General features: G+C 43.1%; 1 protein-coding gene across 2 annotated transcripts in view; it reads right to left on the bottom strand.

Annotated features, from left to right (window-relative positions):
• Positions 1–3,164: 3,164 nt before the first annotated feature.
• Positions 3,165–22,960, bottom strand: part of ACSBG2 (acyl-CoA synthetase bubblegum family member 2) — a 37,864-nt gene continuing 18,068 nt past the window's right edge. Inside the window, exons 5-15 of one of the 2 annotated variants that reach the window (XM_073324354.2) lie at positions 21,860–21,948; positions 20,848–20,968; positions 19,955–20,035; positions 18,255–18,404; positions 14,000–14,176; positions 12,908–13,089; positions 11,730–11,963; positions 10,321–10,538; positions 8,217–8,356; positions 6,891–7,137; positions 3,165–5,064 (exon numbers count right to left, since the gene is read on the bottom strand). In XM_073324354.2, coding sequence (XP_073180455.1) covers positions 4,958–5,064; positions 6,891–7,137; positions 8,217–8,356; positions 10,321–10,538; positions 11,730–11,963; positions 12,908–13,089; positions 14,000–14,176; positions 18,255–18,404; positions 19,955–20,035; positions 20,848–20,968; positions 21,860–21,948 — 1,746 coding nt within the window. In that variant the 3' untranslated portion in view covers positions 3,165–4,957. Of the gene's footprint in view, positions 5,065–6,890; positions 7,138–8,216; positions 8,357–10,320; positions 10,539–11,729; positions 11,964–12,907; positions 13,090–13,999; positions 14,177–18,254; positions 18,405–19,954; positions 20,036–20,557; positions 20,652–20,847; positions 20,969–21,859; positions 21,949–22,960 lie in introns of those variants that run through there. The other variant, XM_073324355.2, reaches the window with a different exon arrangement.

A 22,960-nucleotide genomic window follows, 5' to 3' on the forward strand; every position in this document is an offset into this window, starting at 1 on the left:
TCCCTGCTGCCTCATCAGCATTGAGTAATATAATCTGGGGACATCACTGGGAGCCTGGCTCTGAGTTAAAGAGCATTTTGTACTTTTTACATTAAAGCAACCCCAGGAGAATGGCTCTGAAGCAGAGATTTTTAGTGCCCATGGCTCCATGAAGAGAGTGTGTGGCATTAGTAGAATCATCACCAGGAGAAAGCAGGGTGTGATGTGGAAAAGAGTCCCACTCTCTTTCTAGATCCATGTAAAAAGGTAAGTGAAGTGTGAAAGGTATATCAAGCACTTCTAGAGTTAAGTGACATTTTGTAAATGTGTAGCACTCCAGGATAAGACCATGAGCATATTTTTCAAAGAGGTTCTATCCAGAACTAAGGCTTATGTTTCAGAAGAGAAACCCAGCCTCAAACTGGAGAAGGCTAGGAAGAAACTTTTGTTGTGGGCAGGTTCTCTACCTTCCTCAAAGAGCTGGTGCTGGCCCCTATATTGGGCTTGATGGATCTATGTAATGATGCAATTAAATTCCACTTAAAGGAATTAATTACCTTTCCAAAACCAATCCTGTCATTGCTCTCTCCTGGAGTTCATAACTGGCTATTTTACATCACTTTCTAAAGCTAGTATTTCAAGGTAGCTCCTTTGTTGCAACAGCAGGTCCAAGATCTCTTGCTGTACTTCAAGGGAGAAAGGACATTTGGAATAAGGAACACATGCTCTTTAGGATGGTACTTGAATGTGGAGTTCATTTGCAACATGAATACACCCTATTTCACCTTAAACTTGAGGAAAGCTAGTGTATTGGTTATATCACCCTTGTATATAAGGTAGAAATTTCTCTTTGATGCTACTGGAGTTAAATAGACCATGCCCCAAGTTCTCTAGAGACACAAGTCCTGAATTGCCATCTTAATAGGAAAAGGCTCAAGTACTGTTTTGTATAAGGAGTTTCTATTAGCCTTTTATACAAGGTGGCTATTAAACATCCCCAATTCCCTTTTAGGCTGGAACCTGTTTCTATAGGCCACATCATGTATGTCTACTAGAGCTGTCAAGTGATTTTAAAAATTGTGACTAATTGCACTGTTAAATAAGAATACCATTTAAAGTTGGGTGTCTTCTGTATTTTCAAATATTGATTTCAATTATAAAGTGTAATGAAGTGTATAGGGCTCACTCTTTTTGGTCACAAATATTTGCCCTGTGAGAAAAGAAAGTATATTTCCGATTCACCTGATACAAGTACTGTAGTGCAATTATCATGGAGGAAAGTTAATTCTACATTTGTAAGTTTATGTACAACAAAACAAACTGCATTCAAAAAAGAAAAAAAGTAAAACTTTAGAACCTACAAGTCTACTCAGACAATTTGCAGGAGATAATGCTGCCCACATCTCATTTACAATGTCACCTGAAAGCAAGAATAGGTATTCTCAATGCTCTTGTAGCCAGCATCATAAGATATTTGTGCCAGATGCACTAGAGATTCATATGTCCCTTCATGCTTCAACCACCATTTCAGAAGACATGCATCCATGCTGATAACTGGTTCTGCTAGATAATGATCCAAAGCAGAGTGGACTACTGCATATTCCTCCTCTGAGTCAAATACCATAAGCAGAAGGTTGACTTTTTTGGTGGTTCAGGTTCTGTAGTTTCTGCATTGGCATGTTGCTCTTTTAAGAGTTATGAAAGCATGTGCCATACCTCATCCCTCTCAGATTTTGGAAGGCACTTCAGATTCTTAAAGCTTGGGTCAAATGCTGTATCTACCCTTAGAAAGATCACATTGGTACCTTTTTTGCATTTTGTCAAATCTGCTGTGACAGCATTCTTAAAAAAACTAAACATGTACTGGGTCATTATCCAAGACAGCTATAACATGAAATGACAATGTGGTTGAGCAAAATTCTCCCCCCCACCTCCTGCCAGTGAGGTCAGTTTTTTTTTTTTTTTTTAAAAACCAAACTAAACACAAACAGCAGCATAGAAGCATGTCCTCTGGAATGGTGGCCAAAGGGGCATATGAAGGTTTAGCATATCTGGCACAAATACTTTGCAATGCTGGCTACAAAAATGCCATGCAAATGCCTGTTCTCACTTTCAGGTGACATTGTAAATGTCAGCAGTATTGCTTGTAAATGTAAACAAACTTGTTCAGCCAATTGCTATGACAAACAAGGAGGAGAACTGAGTGGTCTTATGGGCTCTGAAGTTTTGCATTGTGTTTCAGTGCAGTTATGTAACAAAAAAAGTTTAAGTTACACTCATAAGAGGTTGCACTACAGTACTTGTATAAAGTGAATTGAAAAATAGTTTAATTTTCACAATGCAAATGTTTGTAATAGAAAAAATTCTTTAAATTTTCAAGTATTGATTTCTAACAATTAAGTGTGATTAATTTGAGTTTAATCTGTTAACACACTTACCCACAGCTGACCCTTAACCAGAGGCCAAGTCACCTGGCAAAAGGACTAATTGTACTGTAGGTGTTCAAGCTTGGCTAGAACTTGTGATCTAGGAGCTTGAGGTCAGAGGGTCCCAGAGTGCATGTTCAGACTCTGGCTGCAGCATCTACACCACAAACAGCTCCTTAGCTGGAGTCCAAGCTACCTGGCACAGGTGGGCAAATGTGGTATTAATTGCAGGGCTGATGGGTAGTTCAATGTGTTGTCCATTAAACAGTACTCTATTCTCCAATGCTTAGTGTTCTCTGCTTCTACTAGTTAAGTCAGCTATAGGGCTGAATTAGTTTGCACTCTATTGTCCACTGCTTGCTTTTAGGCTTCCTCCTCCCTAGAGCAGGGATTGTTAGCTTTGCATTTAAGTTCTAAAACCTGACAGTTAAGGGTCTCCATTTCTCTCCCTACTTTAGAGGCAGTGAAGGTTATGCAAGTCACTATGAAGAAAAAAAAGTCTTGACAGAATGTCAGCACTATAAACCAACAGGATGTAATGTACAGGTGGTGTTCCTAGAGGGGTTGAGTCACCTCACTTAGATTTTATGAAAGCTTGCTCTTTCTGTACCTCTGTTCTAAATCTTGTTACTGTCCCGTGAACCAAGATAGATACTCAACTTCCCCTTCACCACTAGTTTGCTGGTCAAGCTTCATTTAGTGACATTTAACTAAAACCTACCTTGTGGCAAGTTACTGAAATGCTATTTCAAAGACAAATGAGGTTCAGATGTTTATTAAGAGTTGACATTTCACACTTGTCCCATAAATACAGAAGGGCAGTCAATGGTAATAGTGCATAGCACTTGTATCAAATTACAAGCTTATTTACACATGTGAAATCTTCATTATAATTCCAATTACATAGAGCCCCCCTACTTTACAATCCTCAATTTTGTATAAGTGCTTTAAATTCCTTCCCTAGCCATCTTACAGATAGCAGTTTAAACAAACCCTGATGTAGCTCAAGTGATGGCAAAGTTTCATTTGATATACAAGTCAGAATAGCCATTTAATCCTTGTGTCCTGAAGTACTCCTCAGCCTTTTGAGATGCCTTATAGTAATTCATTCATATATATTCCTCTGCCTGACCCATCCACTCCAGGCACTGACAAAGGTAATGAACTGAAAACGACATCAGTAAGTCTGAAAGTAGCTAGAATGATTGCACTTGTTCAATCCTTCACAATCTCATACATGGTTCATACAGTGTTGTTCACGATCACAGATGAATACAAGTTTCTCAAAAAAAATTAGATCTTTAGAACATTTAAGGTCCCTGAAACTTAGTTGGAGTTAGGCCTTCATAATGATACAGATTTCTGCATGACTACCATATCATAACTGCTTAACAGGAGGGGGTAAGCAGAGCTAATTTACTCATCCAGGCATAGAGTAGAAGATAACTGATATGCCTGTTCACATCAGGCAAGGTGCCCCTGAGTAGAATAGAGTTTACTGTAAGCATCCATGAATTCAGTAACAGTTGCTTGCTTCTGTGGAGGGGCCTACAGTGCAAGACTGCTTGAAGTTATAGAAATGCAGCACCACACCTAGTTCCCTCCACCAAGGGGGAACCTCCCCCTAATAAATTAACCCTTTTGCCAGAAAAGGCAATACCAATCAGTGGAGCATTTCCTAATGCATGCATTATTTCTCTTTTCAAAAAGACAATTAGCCTTTAAAAACTGTTCAGTCCATTACGGTCCTAAAAGTATACTTGCAAGAAGTCATTAAGACTTCTCACTCACCCCAAGTGTACTACACCATAAAAACCTAGAAGTTCTACCTGTGAGAAGTTTAAGACATTCCAGGGTTGTGGGACAACTGAGGAACAAGTCAGAAGGGACAGGATTGTGTCAGCTCTATCAGACTCCCTTTGCTGGAATGCTTCTTACAACATATGCACCGTATAGTTTCAACAAGTTTATGGCTTTGATATCCCAACAAAAAAAGTATTATACAATGAACCAAGTAAACCTGTATTTTGTATCCACACTGTATAGAAATCCTTTATATGCTGTATGTATAATTTACTTACAGAAGTCATTGCTATTAAGTACCCCAGCCCTCAAGTGTAACTACAAAGAAACCAAGATTCCTGCTTGTGTTTACATTCATTTTCAGACAAAAAACTTTGGTGGAAAAATAAGTTATATCATGGTTTTTACAATACAAAGTAATGCCATGGTACTATTAAAATATTGTAACTATTTAACTTTTGCTGAGATTCTATTTGCCCATATATGATACTCAACTGATTTTGAGCTGACCATGGCCATTAGAAAAAGTCCATCCAAAGAGAGGGAATGTTAGTGCAGCATCACCAATAACTAGAGTCAGGAATGTATACAAATATACAGTGATTGCAGGGCTACAATATTAAACCTGGTTTATTTCAGAGATGCATTTATTCCTTCATTTGGGAGTCAAAGCAATGAACAGCACGCACACACACTTACACAGCAGTAGAAGAGTTGAGAACTATGTTGAGACCTGCAGTATTCCAAGGTTATTTTGAAAGAGGATTTGCTGATGTGGTTTCCACAGTGTAGAAGTGGTCTATTGTATCTTTATACATCTTTGTTACAACAGGCCTCTTCAGTTTCATTGTTGGGCCTGTAAGAGGGAAGTATTTTAACTGTTATTTATCCTACTAAGACCAATTTCAAAAAGTTTGTCTTGAAGCAAGGCTGCTTCCTGATTCTAGAGAAAGGCACAAAAGACAGTTGGGCATCCAACTTGGAAAGTCTCCCTTAGTTACTATGGTTTCCCATCTTGGAAGGAAATCACTTAACATCAGGGTGGAAGGCACAAGAAAAAACTGCTGAATGGGGAAGTGTACACAAATGGAAGGAAGCAGCAAGGCTGCTGGCCTCAGAGCCAGGGAGAGAAGGTGTAAGCCTTGGCTTCCCATACCATCTAGACTTCCAGGGCTGTAGTGAACAGAAATGCCTGATCTTGGGCTCAAGCCTATCCAGGCACCAGAGTCATTTGGCAGGCCAGGAATTGAATGGTTCTTGGTGGGTGGGCACCACAGAGGGGAGGTGCATGACAGCCTGAGGCAGCTTACTGCAATCCTCCAGGAAGGAGTTTAGGCTCTGGCACATTCTTTAAGAGAAGATGATGGTTACAGTATTCACTTGTTACCGAGGGCGTGGCTACAGATGGCTTGCAGATGTAGAGCGCTTTGAGTTAAACCAGCCTTTGTAGAGTGCAGTAGGGAAAGCGCTGCAATCTGTCCACACAGACACAACAAGTGCACATTAGCAGCTCTTGCAATGGCCAGAGAGCAGTGCATGGTGGTAGCTATCCCAGCATGCAAGTGGCTGCAACATGCTTTTCAAATGGGGGGGGGTGGAGTTGACAGGGAGCATGTTGTGTGTATGGGGGGGAGGAGAGAGTGGGTTGGGGGGGCTGAAAGCATGTCAGCCTGCTGTCTGGTAAGTTCAGATAGCAGCTCTCCCTCCTGATAAGCATGCCAGCTGTCAGAAACTGAGCTTTTGAAGGGCATATCTGCATTCCTGCAGAGATTCCAAAAACGATTGGAAGAGTGGCCACATGACTTAAGGGCAGAGTGCAGTAATGCAACACCTTGTTCACACTGACACCTGGGTGTTTCAGCCAAGGCACAACAAGTGTTAATCTTCTTGCTAGGGTGGAGTACCAGGAGCACTCTATGTGCCCTGCCAGTGTGGACAGGTAGTGAGCTAGGGCACCCAGGGCTGCTTTAAATGTGCTATAACTCGCAAGTGTAGCCAAGCTCTGAGATTAACCGGGTTCCCTCACCTAGTGCAATTAAGCAGCCCTGCAAATGGCTACCTACTTGTGCCCCTCAGAGTACTCTGCCCTTTTGGACCTAAGTAGGAGCAGGCACCAGAAATCATTAACTCCAAAACTGCAAATTTCCATACCTCTGGGGGATGTTCACTTTGAAGCTTGGACATTAAATCAAAGATTTGGATACTGTTCAACTGCTACAGATGCAGCAACAAGTTGCTACAACAGGATGCCAGGGTGCAGATGGTTACCAGCAAGGCTTGTTGGAATTGGGAATGAAATATTAAGTCATCCCACTCTAAGACCAAGGTCACAACCAGTTCCACCCACAAGCCAGACAGCATCTCCTCCCCTCTCTCCTGTCAACCAGAAACCTCAACCAATTTCTGGTTACTACATGCCAGACTTTCAGAGTGCCAAAAGTGGCTGTTGTCCAACCTACCTAGCTGACAGGCTCCTACAGTTCTGTTGCTTGAGTGTCCAGTACAGTGGAGTACACACACTGTACATTCACAGGGCAGTTTAAGACTGCCTTTAGTATCATAATACATGCAAGAGATCACATCACTCAGGACTTTAGGGCAATGAGAAGATGAGCCACCCCCTAATTTGAAATCAGGAGTCCAGCATTTGTTTCTAGTGTAGTAGCAGCTCAGGTCACTTACCTAGCTCTCCACCAGAGATTGAGAAGTCTTTTTCTAGAATGACCCACTTCTGTACTTTCTGAGCATTTGAGGTGGCTCTCTCATTGACTAATGCAATTCCCTTCTGGATAGCAGCATCAACAGCTTTGTCTTTGCCACCTACAATGTCTGAGACTTTTGTAGCTTTGCTGCCTAATCTGAGACAGTATGCTATGGCTTCCTGAGTAAGATCGTCCTCTGGTTCCCCTGATTCTTCATTTACAGTGCACTGTAAGAGGAAGGACAGAAAAACCATGACTTCACTGGTTCAACAGTTTACATATTAGCTACACTACAGAAAATAGTAGTTTTCTACAGTCACATGCTTATTTAACCCAGCAAAGTTTATTTTCTTACTACCTTGGCTGATCCTAAGCAGACAGCCAGAAGCACATCACCTTGGTGCAATAGTTTACCAATTCACTGATGCCTGGTAGTTGAAGGAGATGATGTTCAAGTGAAACCCCTCAGATCTCAGCATGCTGGGGGAAAATTGTTCAGCACCTAGGCTGCTCTAGAAGTAGGTAGAGGATTTCTAGGGCTAATTTTGTTACAGCTACAGTTGTGGTTCACGCTCTTTTCCCATTGATTATTGGGGGCATTTCTAGGAGTTAGAAAAAGAAATGCATTGAATCTGGGAGAGGCATGCAGCACAGGCTTCCCATACTGCTTTGTCACGGTCTCTTAACAGCTCAGCACCCAACAGCTCTTATTATGGAGAGTGGGAACTAGTCTGCAGAAATCTAGAGCTCAATCTTCCTTGGTAAAAAGATCAAGGCAGGTGTTTTTACAGGCTCTTGAGCTTGTCATTACCAACCTGGGAAACTTTTAAAGCAAATCAGATTTAAACAAAGAAGCTACAGCTTGTCACTGCTATGGTGGATGAGGTTTGGGGAGGAGCTACAAGTGAGAACCACATTTTCCCTCTTGCATCTTACTGCTTCCATGTCCTCAACTTCAACTCCCTTCTATTTTGCTGAATATGTATATAGAGGGATGAATTGCACCTTTTCATAACCAAACTATAGCCATAGACTCTAAACATGCAGTCAGTTGCTCCCATGTACTTCTTACAGTCAGGTTCTTGTAATTTAAAGTTACAGCATGACATGCTGTTTGGTGTTTATCAGAAGATTAGTTTGTGAAATGCTTATTTGCAGGTATTAGATACAGTTTCAGATCTTTGATTTGACAGCAACAAGCCCTCTTAACTCTTCTATTCCCAGAGTACAGCTATTCTGGCTAAGGTGATAGATAGCTCATCTTATTTTCTGGCTACTTATTAGGAGATAATGGAAAGAACCATACCTTCAGAGTTAGAAGCATAGCAAGGAATTTTGCCTTGTCTCCAACTAACATAGCATTGCTAATTATAGGAACAGCGTCCTTTACAGCATCTTCAATTGGAACAGGAGGGATATTCTCCCCTCCAGCAGTAATGATGAGCTCTAGAAGACAGTAAGGCATAACTATGAAAATGCGATCTTTCACTAGTTTCAGTTGTGTGTGTTTTGAGAAGTGTAGGTTTCAGAGACAAGTTGACATATGCAAAGATTACAGCACTTGCACATGTTAGACAGCCAACTTCAGTCTTGTAGCTACCAAACAATGATGTGTCCCTAAAAGTCAATTTAATAAAGACATACATGGTCTGCTGTGCTATTAAAATACACAAGTGACTAACAGATTTGAAACTGCTGTAGAGGGGAGTTTCACTAATGCACTGGAGAACTTAGGACTGAAGAATTTTAGGTACAGTTGGCTATGTAGTACATGGGGCCTTGAGTATCAGGTTATTTTTTGGTGAACCTTTTAACAGCTTAGTACTCTAAGATTCCCTGGGACAATGGTCATCCTGACTTGTGCAGATCCAACTAGGATCTGGAGAATCTTCCCATTAGGAAAGCCCAGAGAGGAACTGCCCCCAAGAGCGAAGAGACTAGCTGTTCCTTTGCATTCAAAGAACAAAAAAGGTCTTCAGCCCTATCTGCCATTAGTCGTTCTTCCCCATCCCCTCCCTTGGCCTTATTTGTGCTTAGGTCCTGGGGAGACTCCACCATCTGGGATTATGGAGTTTGAGCTGTTGCTGTAGGGGTCATTTGGAGCCATTAAGCTATTGTTACTTAACTGTTCACTACTCTTTTCCTTGAAGGAAGGAAGGGTCTTGGGCCATACTTCTACACCCCAGGCAGGGAGGGACCCTATTTAACCCAGTCCTTACCAGAACTCTAGTACTGGTAGCCAGGTATCAGAACTGGAGGAGGACCCAGAGGCAGATTCTTCCCTATCTGTGCCAATGCAGAGGGGTGCCTATTCAGTACTCAAAAGACTCAAGACCAGCCATGTATTTGGGTAGGGGTAGACAGCGACAGTCTGAGGTGCCCTAGAGCGGTGAGACAGGAGGGGGACATTGCTACAGTGGCTCAGAACTAGGCAGTTTTAGACCCTTTGAGAAGAGGATAAGGGGCCAGGGGAGATGGGATGAAGGCTATTCTTCCCTTACAGTAGAATGTAGGGGTACAGATAGCACATGCCCAGATAGCATGGGTATAAACAGCTGTATAGAGGAGGCCAAAGAAAAAACCCCCCAGAAAAACCCAAACCAAAAAACCCACCAACTGCCCCCCCACCACTCAGTGAATGGAGTCTTCCACTAGGGTTCTGGTGTGTACAGATACCCTATACGGCCAAGCAGTGCCTCCTACATCTGCAGTATAATGATCTGCTGCCAGAGAGTTTCCCTCCCATCCCCCTGAGGGAAATGCTAATCCTTCCCCCCCACTGCCTCCCTTAGTACGCTTGTGCTACTGACAGCACAAAGGTGGAAGGATCAACTATTTCTCTCTGAAGAGGACACACTAGGACGGATAAATCAAGTTTCTATAGGACAGATACAAAAGCAGATCTGTGATCTAAGTAGGTGTCCTTCATAGCAAGGAGTGGCGTATACAGGCCACTCCTGGGAACGGCTTCCCTTAACAAAGTTTTATATCCAAATAGCTGGCTCATCTAACTGAGAAGGTGGATGATGTGGTAAGAGCTAATACCACAGCCCATTGAAACTAGAAGAGTTACTCTGCCAGTCTTGATTCCCTGAAGTCAGACTATAGCCAGCAAGACTCAGCCTTAGACAATATCATGTTGCAGAGCAGGCCACTGGCTCTTTAAGCCCCCCACCCCCTTTTGAAGTCTTGACTTCTACAATTTGTTCTTTAGTTTTGCAGCATTTTTACACCACATTTAGAATACCCTACCACATCACCTTGATGCCAGGCTAGGTCATAAGTGGATAACTCCTGAGGTACTTATTTGATACCAAGACACGATAGATGCCTACTTAGCTTGCAAGTAGTAACAGTTCATAGTACAGGATGGTGCAGCCAGACAGTTCAAACCAAGGATGAGGTATTACCTTTAATTCTTCCAGTGATGTAAAGGAATCCATTCTTGTCATGCTTGCCAAGATCACCCGAATGGAGCCAGCCTTCATCATCAATGGCCTCTTTGGTTTTATCTTCCATGTTCAAATAGCCCATAAAGATGTGTCTACCTGAGAAACAGATCTCTCCACTGCCATCATTGTCTGGCTTGTAAATCATTGTCCGGCAGCCTATAATCTCTTTTCCACAGCTAAAACAGGGACACATTCTCCTTAAGATTCAGTATGCTAAAAGCTATAAATTGTTAGATTCCCTATCAGTACCACTTAAAATTTAAAAGTATTTGCACAACCTGAGTATGTCTCATGGCTTTGTGGTGTCACATCTTTCAGCAAGGAATTCATTTGTTTATAAGCTGCCTGTCAGTGTAGTGTAATGAGACCTACAATGGATCTGATATTAACTAGAGAGATTAGGATCTACTAGACCAGGGGTGGCCAAACTTACTGACCCTCCAAGCTGCATACAATAATCTCCAGAAGTTTAAGAGCCAGATGCACCTGCCAGGGCTTGGGGCTTCAGCAAGTTTGGCCACCCCTGTACTAGGCATTTAGGCCAGGTCTACACTAGGAAATTAAGTCACTATAACTATGTTGCTCAGGGATATGAAAAATCCAGACCCCTGAGTGATGCAGTTAAACAGACCTAGCTCCTAGTGTAGGCAACACTGGGTTGACAAGAGAATTCTCCTGTTGTTTTAGTTACTGCCTCTGAGGGAGGTGGACTACCTACACTGATGGAAGAAGCCCTCCCACTGGCACAAGTAGGGTCTTCACTGAAGTGCCATTGCAGCCTGGCTGCAGTATTTTAAGCATAGATCTGCCCTTAGTGTTTTCAGAAGATTGTTTTAGAATACCTTAGGTTTAGAAAATTGTATTATAATTAAGCTATTTATTCCAAACACTGAATAAACAGGGACTTGTGATTTCAAAGATTAAGAAAGATAATGTGAATATATTACAAATTACTGAATGTATTAACTATATCATGAAGAATGGTTGTGTGCCAGAGTAGAAGTCATGAGAAACAAATGACTATTCCTTTTACCAGTTTCTCTCTATCCCTCCATTTCTCAGTTGTGCCTCCTAGAGAGCCTGGCTGATTTAGGCTTTAAAACAGAGCTCCTGTTCTATAGGCCACTGCCAAGTTCCACCATTCCTGTACCTCAGCTATACAGTTGAGAAGTTGGCTTGCTCCCAATCCCCTCTTACTGGTGGCTAGCTGATGCTGGTACAGGCTGAAGGAGGGGAGCTGCCTGTCTCAGTGGAGGGCAGCAGTGATCCAAGTTGTCTATAAGTTTCTGGTATGAGAGAAACTAATGAAGTTCTTCTTTATGTAAGAGTCAGTTATCTAGTTCCTCTCCACAATGAGGAATACATACCTAGTGATCCTGAATGTGTCTGGAAGAGAGACTGTGTGAGGTCCAGAGCTCTCGCTCATGCCATACAACTCATACACAGGAATGTCCAGACTCAGGAAATACTCCAGAGTCTCTTTAGTAATTGGGGCAGCCCCAGTGTAGCATTTTGTGCATCGATCCAGCCCGAGACCTTTCCGAACTTTTTTATACACCAACTGCCTGGCTAGACGGAAGTCCACTGGGAGTTCAGAAGCCCTTTAAAAGAAGAATTGAAAGAGACTCAGGTTAGTCTCTTATCATAGACTATTAGGGTTGGAAGAGCCCTCAGAAGGTCATCTAGTCCAATCCCCTGCTCAAAGCAGGGCCAACCCCAACTAAACCATCCTAGCCAAGGCTTTGTCAAGCCAGGCCTTAACCACCTTCCTAGGTAACCCATTCTAGTGCTTCACCACCCTCTTAGTGAAATAGCGTTTCCTAATATCCAACCTAGACCTCCCCCACTGCAACTTAAGACTATTGCTTCTCGTTTGTCATCTGCCACCACTGAGAACAGCTGAGCTCCATCCTCTTTGGAACCTCCCCTTCAGGTAATTGAAGGCTGCTATCAAATCTCCCCTCTTTTCTTCTGCAGGCTAAATAACCTCAGTTCCCTCAGCCTCTCCTCATAAGAGAATGTGTCCCAGCCCCCTAATCGTTTTTGTTGCCCTCTGCTGGGCTCTCTCCAATTTGTCCACATCCCTCTGTAGTGGGGGGGACCAAAACTGGATGCAGTACTCCAGTTGCCAAATAGAGGAGAATAATCACTTCCCTCTATCTGCTGGCAGTGCTCCTACTAATACAGCCCAATAGACCATTGGCCTTCTTGGCAACAATGGCACACTGCTGATATCCAGCTTCTCATCCACTGTAATCCCCAGGTCCTTTCCTGCAGAACTGCTGCTTAGCCAGTCGGTCTCCAGCCTGTAGCAGTGCATGGGATTCTTCCTTCCTAAGTGCAGAACTCTTCACTAGTCCTTGAACAGCCTAGACAGCCAAGCTTCTACTTAGTTTCAGAAGATGCTCTTAACTTTTTACAACAGACCATTAGTTAAAGACAGAATCCTGTATATTACATTTGATAGCATCCCATCAGAATAGAGCAAAATATGCTATTAGGATCTACAGGCTGCATGTAAATTGCTTTTTAAAAAAAAATTTACCCATTCATCCGTTTCAGGTTAGTTTGTAATCCTACTTCCTTAGCCCATGCTGCCACTCTTCTTCTGAGAGCAGATGATTTTGCACCCACAGATTTCATTTTTTCTTGTATTTTCTCCCAGACGCGAGGAACTCCCATAAAAGCTGTTGGTCTGACCTCCCGTAATGTGTCTATCAAGCTGCCCTAAATGAAGTAGAATTTTAAATGTTTAAAACCACTTTTGTTCAGAAGATGTTTCTAGTTGACACCTAGATTTCCTTCCAAAAGCCACCGACAGTGGATTAAGTCAGTACTTATTACGAATGAGTAGAGTACTCCATTCCTATAGTACACTCATCTTCAAGGGGCACAAACCCAGAATCAGCCCTCATTTCAACTTTCAGGAATCCAAATCACAATATGCCATAGTGCCACTATACTGTGGACTCCAGATTAGTGTCAAATGTCACTCCCAAGCAAAAGCTAAGTGCCCCCAGAAACTAACCTCTCATGCTCAGCAATTAGTCTAACCCTGAAACATTCATACTAGCCACCTTGCCTTTTTGTATTGCTAGCAACGTGGAGAGGAGTTTGCTTTCTGAGTGCTTGTCAGAAACTCTGGTTTTCAAAGGCCAGGGCATGTTAATGCCCCTTGCTTGGGCCCCAGATGCACATGTGCCAACTCTGCATGAAGGGCAAAAACCTGGCCCTTTGCATATCAGGGTAGAGATTTTGGAGTATGGCCAGTAAACCCATGGCACTACCCTGCTATTAGAAAGGAAAGTTGCAGAATAGAGTGTCTGAAAATGACATAAGGACCCAATATATTCATATAGATTCAGAGTACATGGTCACCTTATCCATCTTTGTACCATACGCAGCAGAAAGGTGAATAGATGCAAGTTACTTGCTTGTGTCTCAAGTTTAAGGGTCTGTTTTATGTTACAAAATTGGTGTAATTTATTATTACTTGGATAAACAATCTGAATTTCTTGGGATTGTCAGCTTTGTTCATGGCCAACCTAGGTTTCCTCTTGTGACAACACTCCCCTCCCACCAAGATACAGCCCTGTTACTGTCTATAGGGATCTAGATTAAGTAGCGTGGTCCTTACCTTCAGTGCATCTGGTTGAGCAAAGAAAACTTGTGCACCACATTTTATTGGCAGCCAAATATCAATCATTTGAGCAGCAATATGACTGAGGGGAAGATAGCTGATCACCAGCTCCTGTTGCTCAGTAGCGTCTGTCAGTTGTACATAGCGCCCTGCTGATAGTGAAGTCCAAGTTATCTGAAAACAAGCATCTCATGGTTACCATTCACACTAGTGGTTCTGAACAAGCCTGCAAGGACAACACTGATGTCATTTAAAGTTTAGATACTCTGTAGTTCACAGAAAGTATGCTGTGTGTGTTTTAAATCCATTAAACATTTCATTTCACTTTGAGAGTTTCTCCCTTTTCCTGGTCTCTTTGGCTAGTTTGAAACTTGTGTTTAACTTAACCAATTGGGGGGGGATCAGAATGAGCCCTATCAGTTAAGGTTAAGCAGGTAACTGAATTAGATTACTAGATTCCAAGGCCAGAAAGGACCACTGTGATCTAATTGCCTCCTGCGTACCACAAGCCATAGAACTCCCAAAATAATTCCTTTTGAACTACAGATGTTTTTCTGAAAGATCTTAATAAATGGCAGCTAGTAAATTAAGATAGCAGAATCTACCATGAGCCTTGGTAAATTCTTCCAGTGGTTAAGGTCTAAATTTTTAAGAGGGAAATTATTTCCAGTCTGAAGGTCTCTAGCATCAGTTTCCAGACATTGGCTTGTTATATCTTTGTCTGCTAGACTGAAGAGACAATCATAGATACTAAGGTCAGAAGGGACCATTATGATCTAGTCTGACCTCCTGCACAATGCAGGCCACAGAATCTCACCTACCCACTCCTGCAAAAAAACCTCACCTATGCCTGAGCAGGTATGTGTTCCCCTCTAGATACCTGTTGGCTGACCAAGTCACTCTTTAGCCTTCTCTGTGAGACTAACTATCCTAGTGCTCCTTGGGTGGGATTCATGAAAGGACTCAGGTGTTGCAATGCTGAGCATCATGGCACCTAACTTTTAGGCATCCAGAAAGCCACAGGAAAAAACATGGAGATCCATAATGCCAAGTTAGGTACCTAAGCTTCCTCTAACAAATAGAGAGATAGGCACCTAAGAATGCAATTCACAAAAGCCATGTTAGGTGGGAAGCCTGCTAAGATAGCCAGTGGGAGATGTGGACCAGAGGGGTGTGTCCTAAAGGTGCCTCTCTCTGCTTAGCAATCCATGAATGGGAACCTGTCATCTGGAGTGAGGTAGTTTAGGCACTGAAGTAATTTCTCATGAGACTGAGTTAGACTCTGCCCCACTCCACACAAAGTGGCTGGAGGGGGTAATGCCCCCTTACAAACAGTTTCTAGCTCAGAAGTTAGAACACACCTGGGAAACAGGAACTCCAAGTTCCATTCCCCCTCTTTGGCAGAGGGGGAGAAGGGAGCATATGAACAAGTGTGCTCTAGCCATGGAGGTCTGGGATATTCTGATGTGGGGCTCAGTTTCTCCTGAGGAAGCTGTTCCACTGTGTGTAAATAATGTGTGACTGGACCCAGGAGGCGAGTGCCCTACCGCTGGGCTACACAGTCATTCCCATTCTCTTGTCCAGTGACCGCCCCACATCAGAATGTCCTACAGCTCAGTGGTAGAGCCCACCTCAGCAGTGGAAATTCCACCTGGGTCTCCCATAATCCAGGTGAGTGCTTTAGCTATTGGGGCTAAGAGCTAGTGGGCACCACCATTACCCCCTCCTCCAGCCAGATTTTGAATGAGAGCTGCTCCAGTGGGCTTCCTTGGAGGCCACTATGAGATCAAGCTCTGCATGACGTTTTAGTTACTGAAAGCTGGTCTTTCCTTGATTTGAAAGTCACTGTCTAGGCTGGGCTGGAGCATGAAACATAGGCATGGAGGGAACATTTACCCTGAACAAGAAGCTTAGGCACCATGTGAGTTTCAGTGCCTACAGAATTCAGCAGGAGTGGTGTGGATCACAGTGGAGCCAAAACAGGGACTTAGGCACTTGACTAGTTGGATCCCACACCTCGAGCCTATCCATTCCCTATAAGGCATGTTTTCCAATCCTTTAAATCATTCTCTGGGCTCTCCTCCAAGCGCTCCCCAGTTTATCATCATTTTTGAATTGTGGATACAGTAGTCCAGCTATGGTCTCAATGACCAATTTAAAATAAAAAAATAAAAAGGGAAAGCCCCTCTAGTCTTACTCAAGATTCTCCCATTTATGCTTCCAAAGATTGCATTAGCCCTTTAGGTCAGTGCCACACTGGGAGTTCATGTTCAGCTGATTATCCCTGGAAGCAATAACACAAAGATGTGTGTGTCTTGGGGAATAGAGTCCCTTCATCCTGTATTATGACCTACTTCTGTTGGTCCTAGATGTAGGCTTCAAGTACATGTTCAGCCCCCTGCTACTGGAAGGGCAGCAGTCTGCCTCCCCCTTTATACTACCCCTTCTCAGGGGTGACTGAAGGGGTGTGTCATTTATACTCTGAGGAAGCAGAAAGAAATTTCACTTATGGGCAGGTATTTCCATCATTGCTCACAGCAGGGCAGTCTTGAACCTTTTGACAGGCTATTGGACTAGATGGAGCACTGGTCTGGAAAGTCTCATGTTCCCTGTTTGGCCTGTTCAGACACTAAGAAAGCATCCTGGATCCAGTCCTGAATTAGTTTTGATCAAGAGAATTGGGGAAAGACACTCTGTAAGTAGCTTCTGTGTACACACAGAGAAAGCGGAGATTAAATCTGCCATGACATCTCAGTCACGTTCGCCTTGATTGCTTTAGTGTCTGTGGCCAGTACTACTTTGTTTTCAATCTAGAACCACCGTCTGGGAGATTGGGACTGTAGCACTTAGAGCAGGGGTGGGTAAACATTTTGGCTCAAGGGCCACATCTGGGTATGGAAATTGTATGGCAGGCCATGAATGCTTGAAGACAAAGACGAAGTAGCAGCATGTCCTCCCTCCGGCTCCTATAGCAGAGGTGTGGTCAGGCAGCTCCGCGCCCTGCCCCGTCCACAGGCGCTGCTGCTGCAGTTCCCAGCCAATGGGAGCTGCAGGGGCTGTGCTTGGGGTTGGGGCAGTGCATGGAGCCCCCTGGCTGCCCTTACGCATAGGAGCCGAGATGGGACATACACTGCTGCTTCCAGGAGCGGCACAGAATCTGGCGCTTGATGGCCAGATTAAAATGTCTGGAGGGCTGGATGTGGCCCTCAGGCTGTAGTTTGCCTACCCCGACTTAGAGCTTAAGTAGGATTTAAAAGCAAATTGTATGAACTTGCATCCACAGAAGACCAAGTCACAGCCATAAAACAAACCAGTCCAATGCTTTTGGAGTTAGGCTAAAGACTCGATTTTGATCTGACCCATACTTATCCTTCCTCACACACACGGTGTAGCCCTTGAATCCAAGTACTCTGCTTTTCAGAGTCTCTCTTGGTGTCTTAACAGATTCACCAGCTGAACAAAGAGCATAATCTTTCAGAGCATCTCTTGAACCTGTTTTGACTTTTTTTGCTGGCAGACTAATTGCCAACTACATAAGGTGTGTAAAACAGCATCAGTAATACTAGGGAAACAAGCTACCCCAAACTACTTCAGTCACCTCTATGCAGAGACTACCATGGAGGAGTGTCTAGGTTAGTGGCTCTGCCATTCCATTTGACGGAAGGCGAGGGTATGTCATTAATAGCCCACATGAATGCTGGCCAAGGTTAAGCTTTGTAAAATGAAGATACTGATCTTTGTACATTTGAGACTTAAAAGACCTAAGAGCTAGCTATTAGTAGCAGTAATGAACAGTAGGGCCCAAGTCTACAAGAAACCCAGTAACAGTTTCAGTGTCCTGATCTGGGTTATAGGAGAAAAAGAGAACTGCCCTTGTAGTGACAGACTAATTTCAACATGTACAAAATGGTTGTCTGCATTTTTAGGACAAAATATGCCTAATATCTTTTCCTAGAGATCTATTCTGACCAAGCCATGGGTGTGTTGGACATACACATGTGGGGCATGACAATGTAGGCAAGATGCGCCTCACTCTGACCAGAAGTAAATGAATTTTGCCAAATCTTGCTTAAACAAAGTGGTCTTGAAAAGAGAAACTGTTCCAAAGTTAATTTGTGTTTGTTTTCATTATGTCCCAATGTTAAATATTTTGGCTAGAGCCATTCTTCCAACCTCAACACTATTTAAAAAAAAAAAATAGTGCATCCCAGTGACATCTGAACACCAATAGCAGTTAGGCAAGAATACTTACATTATCATGACTGAGCATAACTCCCTTTGGCTGTCCAGTTGTTCCTGAGGTATATATCAGCATACAGCATTGGTTAGGCTTCTGGGAATCGATGATCTTATCGAGCTGGGAATCTGGAACACCACTGCCAAGGCCCATAAATTCACTCCACTGCATTCAAAGGTAAAGAGCTTGGTCAGGCTTTACACCATCTTTCACATATGCAACTAAGCTGTCTGGAAGGGGTGGGTAGGTGGAGGGATTTAAATTGGTGAAGACCACTATTGTTTTTCCAGTGAGATTTCATAGGTTTTGTGACAGGGTAAGGTCAGATGGCTATAGAAAAGTAGTGGGAGATATTAGCTCCAGGCTAAACAAATCCCTGGCACCAGGATAAGTAAAATGGCAGCTGCTCCAGGTCAATTACAACACCTGGGGCCAATTAAGAACTTTCCAGAAGGCAGGGAGAATGCTAGGTTGATTGGGACATCTGAAGCCAATCAGGGGCTGGCTGAAACTAGTTAAAAGCCTCCCAGTCAGTCAGGTGGATGTGCATGTCAGGAGCTGTGGGAGGAAGTTGCGCTGTTAGAGAGACTGAGCAGTACACACCATATCAGGCACAAGGAAGGAGGCCCTGAGGTAAGGGTAAAGCGAAGCTTGAGGAAGTGAGGGCTGTTGTGGGGGAAGTAGCCCAGGGAATTTTAAGTCATGTTTCTAAAAGGTCAGCTACCATAGCTGATACTATTAGGGTCCCTGGACTGGAGCCGAGGGTGGGCCTGGGTTGCCCCCTGATTAATCATGGAGAGACTGTGCAAGGATGGATAACTTCTCACCTCCCTCACTGGCTTATGATAAAAATGGCTGACTGTGATCCTTGTCTCTAGAGAGAAGGGTTATGTGGAGGGTCACAGTGAGCCTCTGAGGCTAGTGAAATGTGCCAGGAAACATGGGACCCATGGAGGCAAGGACAGAACTTTGTCACAGTTTACACCTAATTATATCTTCCATTAGTCCATGGAAGTCTTTCCAATCAAGAATTTACTTCAATTACAATAGTGTATAAAGCTGTGGATATGGGGTATGTGGGGAGGAATACAGGTGTGTTTGGCCCCAGTGCAGTGATTTTGTTCTACTGCCACATGAAGGAAGACATGTTTGGGGGAATAGTTTTGAGGGAGTTTCCTAGGCTGTTAGTGATTTCATTGAGTCTTGCTGATGTCCTGTCTAAGGGCTTATTTAAAAATAGGACAGGGAACACTAGCAGGAAAGTCATTGGTTGTGCTTTATTGGAAAGGGTTATCCTCCAGAGAGTTTGAGAAATAAAGGGCCTACTTCTACATGGCTTTTACTTTGTGTAGTCATTACATCCACTCCACACAGCTGTGGAGTTACCACTTGTGTGAGTGGAGAATTATCTTGTAGTATTTCCCCCTCCCCCTGCCACCTCCATCCACTGCATACAAGGGTAAGCAATTTATGAAAGAACATAAGAGAACTTTCCCCACCCCAAACTGTTCCCTAATGAACAAGAATGTCATCTAGTAGGGGCCCCTCCATAGGTGAGCCATCAGAGATGGCAATGGGACAGTTTGCCAGTATTACTCACTACAGCTGCATGTTGAGGTGTACTTACAGCACCATCAAAGTGTAGCTAGTTATTTACAGAGGCATTTGTTATACGCAAGCAACACCTCAAATGTTACTTAAGTGTCATTACTTACAGTGTAGAGATTTGGTCTCTTCTCCTTAAGCTCTCCATTGTACTGGATGATTGCTTTCAGAAGAGGGAGCTTGTGCTGAACCTGCAGTAAAGTGGAAGCCAGGGATCAGAGTAAATTAGTGTTTCTTGTGCCTTCCTTTCAGCTTGATGTATGCAACAGAACTTTGTTGTAGTCTGAAGACAATAGCTTCACCCACAACTGAAATTGCAGCCACCTTTGGATGGGAGTGAAGAATACTATTTAATGATATAGTCTGAAGCCTGTTGGATTCTAACTTCAGGTAGTTAGAAAGTAATTATCCAGACTGAAGTTTTACAGAACACCTTGATTTTCAGAAAGCATCATGGGATTTTTAGTGATGCTTAATTTTTGCTTGTGGTATTGTGACTGTTTCAGAGCCTTGACTAGAAGGGTTTATAGTTTTAACTTCCCTTTCAAAGTTGCTTTGGCTACCAGCCCCCTCCCATCCACCTCTGATAGGTGAGAGCACAGGTTGGACTGTTCAAATTCAGTTAATGATTCCAGTCTTTATATTTAACATTGCAATCACCTTTCCACTCTAGTCCCAATTTGGCTTCCCTGCCCGCTCACAGGTAGACTTGCCAGCATTAGTGAGTGTTTGTACTCCACCGTATCCCTTTAGAGTGCTATAGCACACACCAGGTGCAGTCTGAAGTCGCAGGGGGAAGTGGGAGTTCTGCTGTACAGTCAAGTCCCCTTCCATCCCAGAAAGAACAGGCATTTCTTGGTTTGACAGAATGAATAAAAAGGAGAAGGAACACACCCTAGGTTAGAGCTAGGGATGGAATTTAAATACTTGCTTGACTATCTAACCCAGCCAAATGCCTTCCATATGCCACAGCCACCCCTAAACTCTATAAAAAGATATTTACTTCTAGGATTTTCTGCAGCTGTTTATGATTCTCCACAACCAGGATATTTGCACCACAGTTCTCTGCTACATACTGGCAGGCTTCAGGAGAGTTTGTGGTGTAGATGCCAACAGCAAAACCACTATAAATAAATCAGAGTTAGAGGGTAATAGTTAAGGATTTCAGTCTTAGAAGTTGGCCTCTTTAACAGAGCCCTCCCACCTGGAAAAGTGCTCCATTACAAAAAAGAGTTTAGATTAAAGAGGATACCTCCTTTGTGCTAAATTCTAGAAATTGAAGTTCCATTCATAAAGATCTGATTTGTTTTTCAGGAGCCACAATATACTAGATTCTTTGCAGAACCTCTGCTCAGTTACAGGACTAGTAGTCTCTCCCCTCCCCTGCAACATGAAGTGCAATGAAACATTCTTTCAGACCAGCATATTATTGCTTCAGCTCAGCATTCTGGAAGCACGACATCCTCTAATCTAGAGATTCTCAACTGGGGTCCATGAGCAGGTTTCAGGGAGTCCACCAAGGATTAGACTCATTGGGGCCCAGGGCAGAAAGTTGAAGACCAACTGCATGGGGCTGAAGCCTGAGGCCCTGAGCCCCACCACCCATGGCAGAAGCCAAAGCCTGAGCAACTTAGCTTCATGGGGCTCCCTGTGGTGTGGGAGCCCAGGCAATTGCCCTGCTTGCTACCCCCTATCACTGGCCCTGGTTTTTATATGCAGAAAACCAGTTGTGGCACAGGTGGGTAGTGAAGTTTTTATAGCATGTGGAAGGGGGGCTCTGAAAGGTTGAGACCCCTGCTCTAACCAAGCTATATATGTATCCCTCTAGCCCACCTTGTTCATTTGTTAGAGGTCTAATGATAGTTAAAGAGGTATATCTAGAGTCTAAACAAATTGCTAACCACAAATAAAGAGTAGAGCCTTTGACATCAATTGTTCAATCATGTTTTTAACACCTATTGGCATCTGAAAATAGCTTGCCCTGGCACTTTAAAAAGACTAAATTGGTTTCTTACCCAGCTAGAATAGCTCCAATGTCAGCAATAAACCACTCTGCAGAATTAAATCCCAGAATGCCCACTCCATGGAAACGCTCCAATCCCAACTGTAAATAAAGATCAGATAGGACTTATTTCTCTTGGGAAAAATAAATGCCTTAAGATGAGTTAAGCCATGTATACACTAGTGAACTTACAGTGGCACATGTGTGCCACTAAGATTGCTTGTGTAGCTGCTCCATGCTGAGAGAGCTCTCCTGTTGATGTAATAAAACCACCTCAACAAGCAGCAGTAGCTATGTTGGTGGGAGAAGCTTTCCCATTGACATAGCCCTGTGTACACCACCGCTCTTGCTGGTGAAATTTATGTTGCTCAGATGTTTTTCTTCCACACTCCTGAATATAGTTTTGCCAACATTAGTAGTATAGACATAGCCTTAGTTTGAACATCTTTTCTATATGGCTGCTAGAAGCAGGCATATACTTTGAGCTTAATCATCAAGAAAAAGCTCAGCCAGTGTACAAGAGGATTCACATTAAAGAAATTCCCTCAAGAATTAGCACAGAACCAAAACACAAGTTTAAATTTAATCTCAATATATTGCTCTGTTTTGTTCAATGCTGACAAAGTGCAAATGCAGACTCCCAGCAAATACAATAAGACCACTTCATTAGCATGAAGTAATACTCTATAGTGGAAGACCAGATCAGGAATCCGAATTCCTGAGTTTATTCCAGACAGATATCTGCTCCCTCTGTGGACTTGGAAAAAGCTAAAGTGGGAGAGTTGAGACCCTTGCATTTAGTACCTCACATAGTTAAAGGGTTAGTCACATTTTAAATTAAAATGTGATGTATCTAATATCGAAGGCATCCACCCTGACTCCATTGAAGCCCAGGGCTGGTATGCTATGGACTTCAACTGTACCAGGATTTCACCTAAAATCCTCTTGGTTTTGCAGCAGGAACTCTTACTGTGCAATTGAAAGGGCAGGAATCTTGGATTGCAGAGCTTTAAATTAGAGCAATAGGTTAACAGAAAGCACATGCTATTTTTAGTTTGACAAATCCTCTCATGCGTGAAACCTGGAGAAGAGGTCTAATATATTCAGCCATAGA

The sequence above is a fragment of the Lepidochelys kempii genome, chromosome 25, assembly GCF_965140285.1.
Source record: "Lepidochelys kempii isolate rLepKem1 chromosome 25, rLepKem1.hap1, whole genome shotgun sequence".
Classification (NCBI taxonomy): Eukaryota; Metazoa; Chordata; order Testudines; family Cheloniidae; genus Lepidochelys; species Lepidochelys kempii.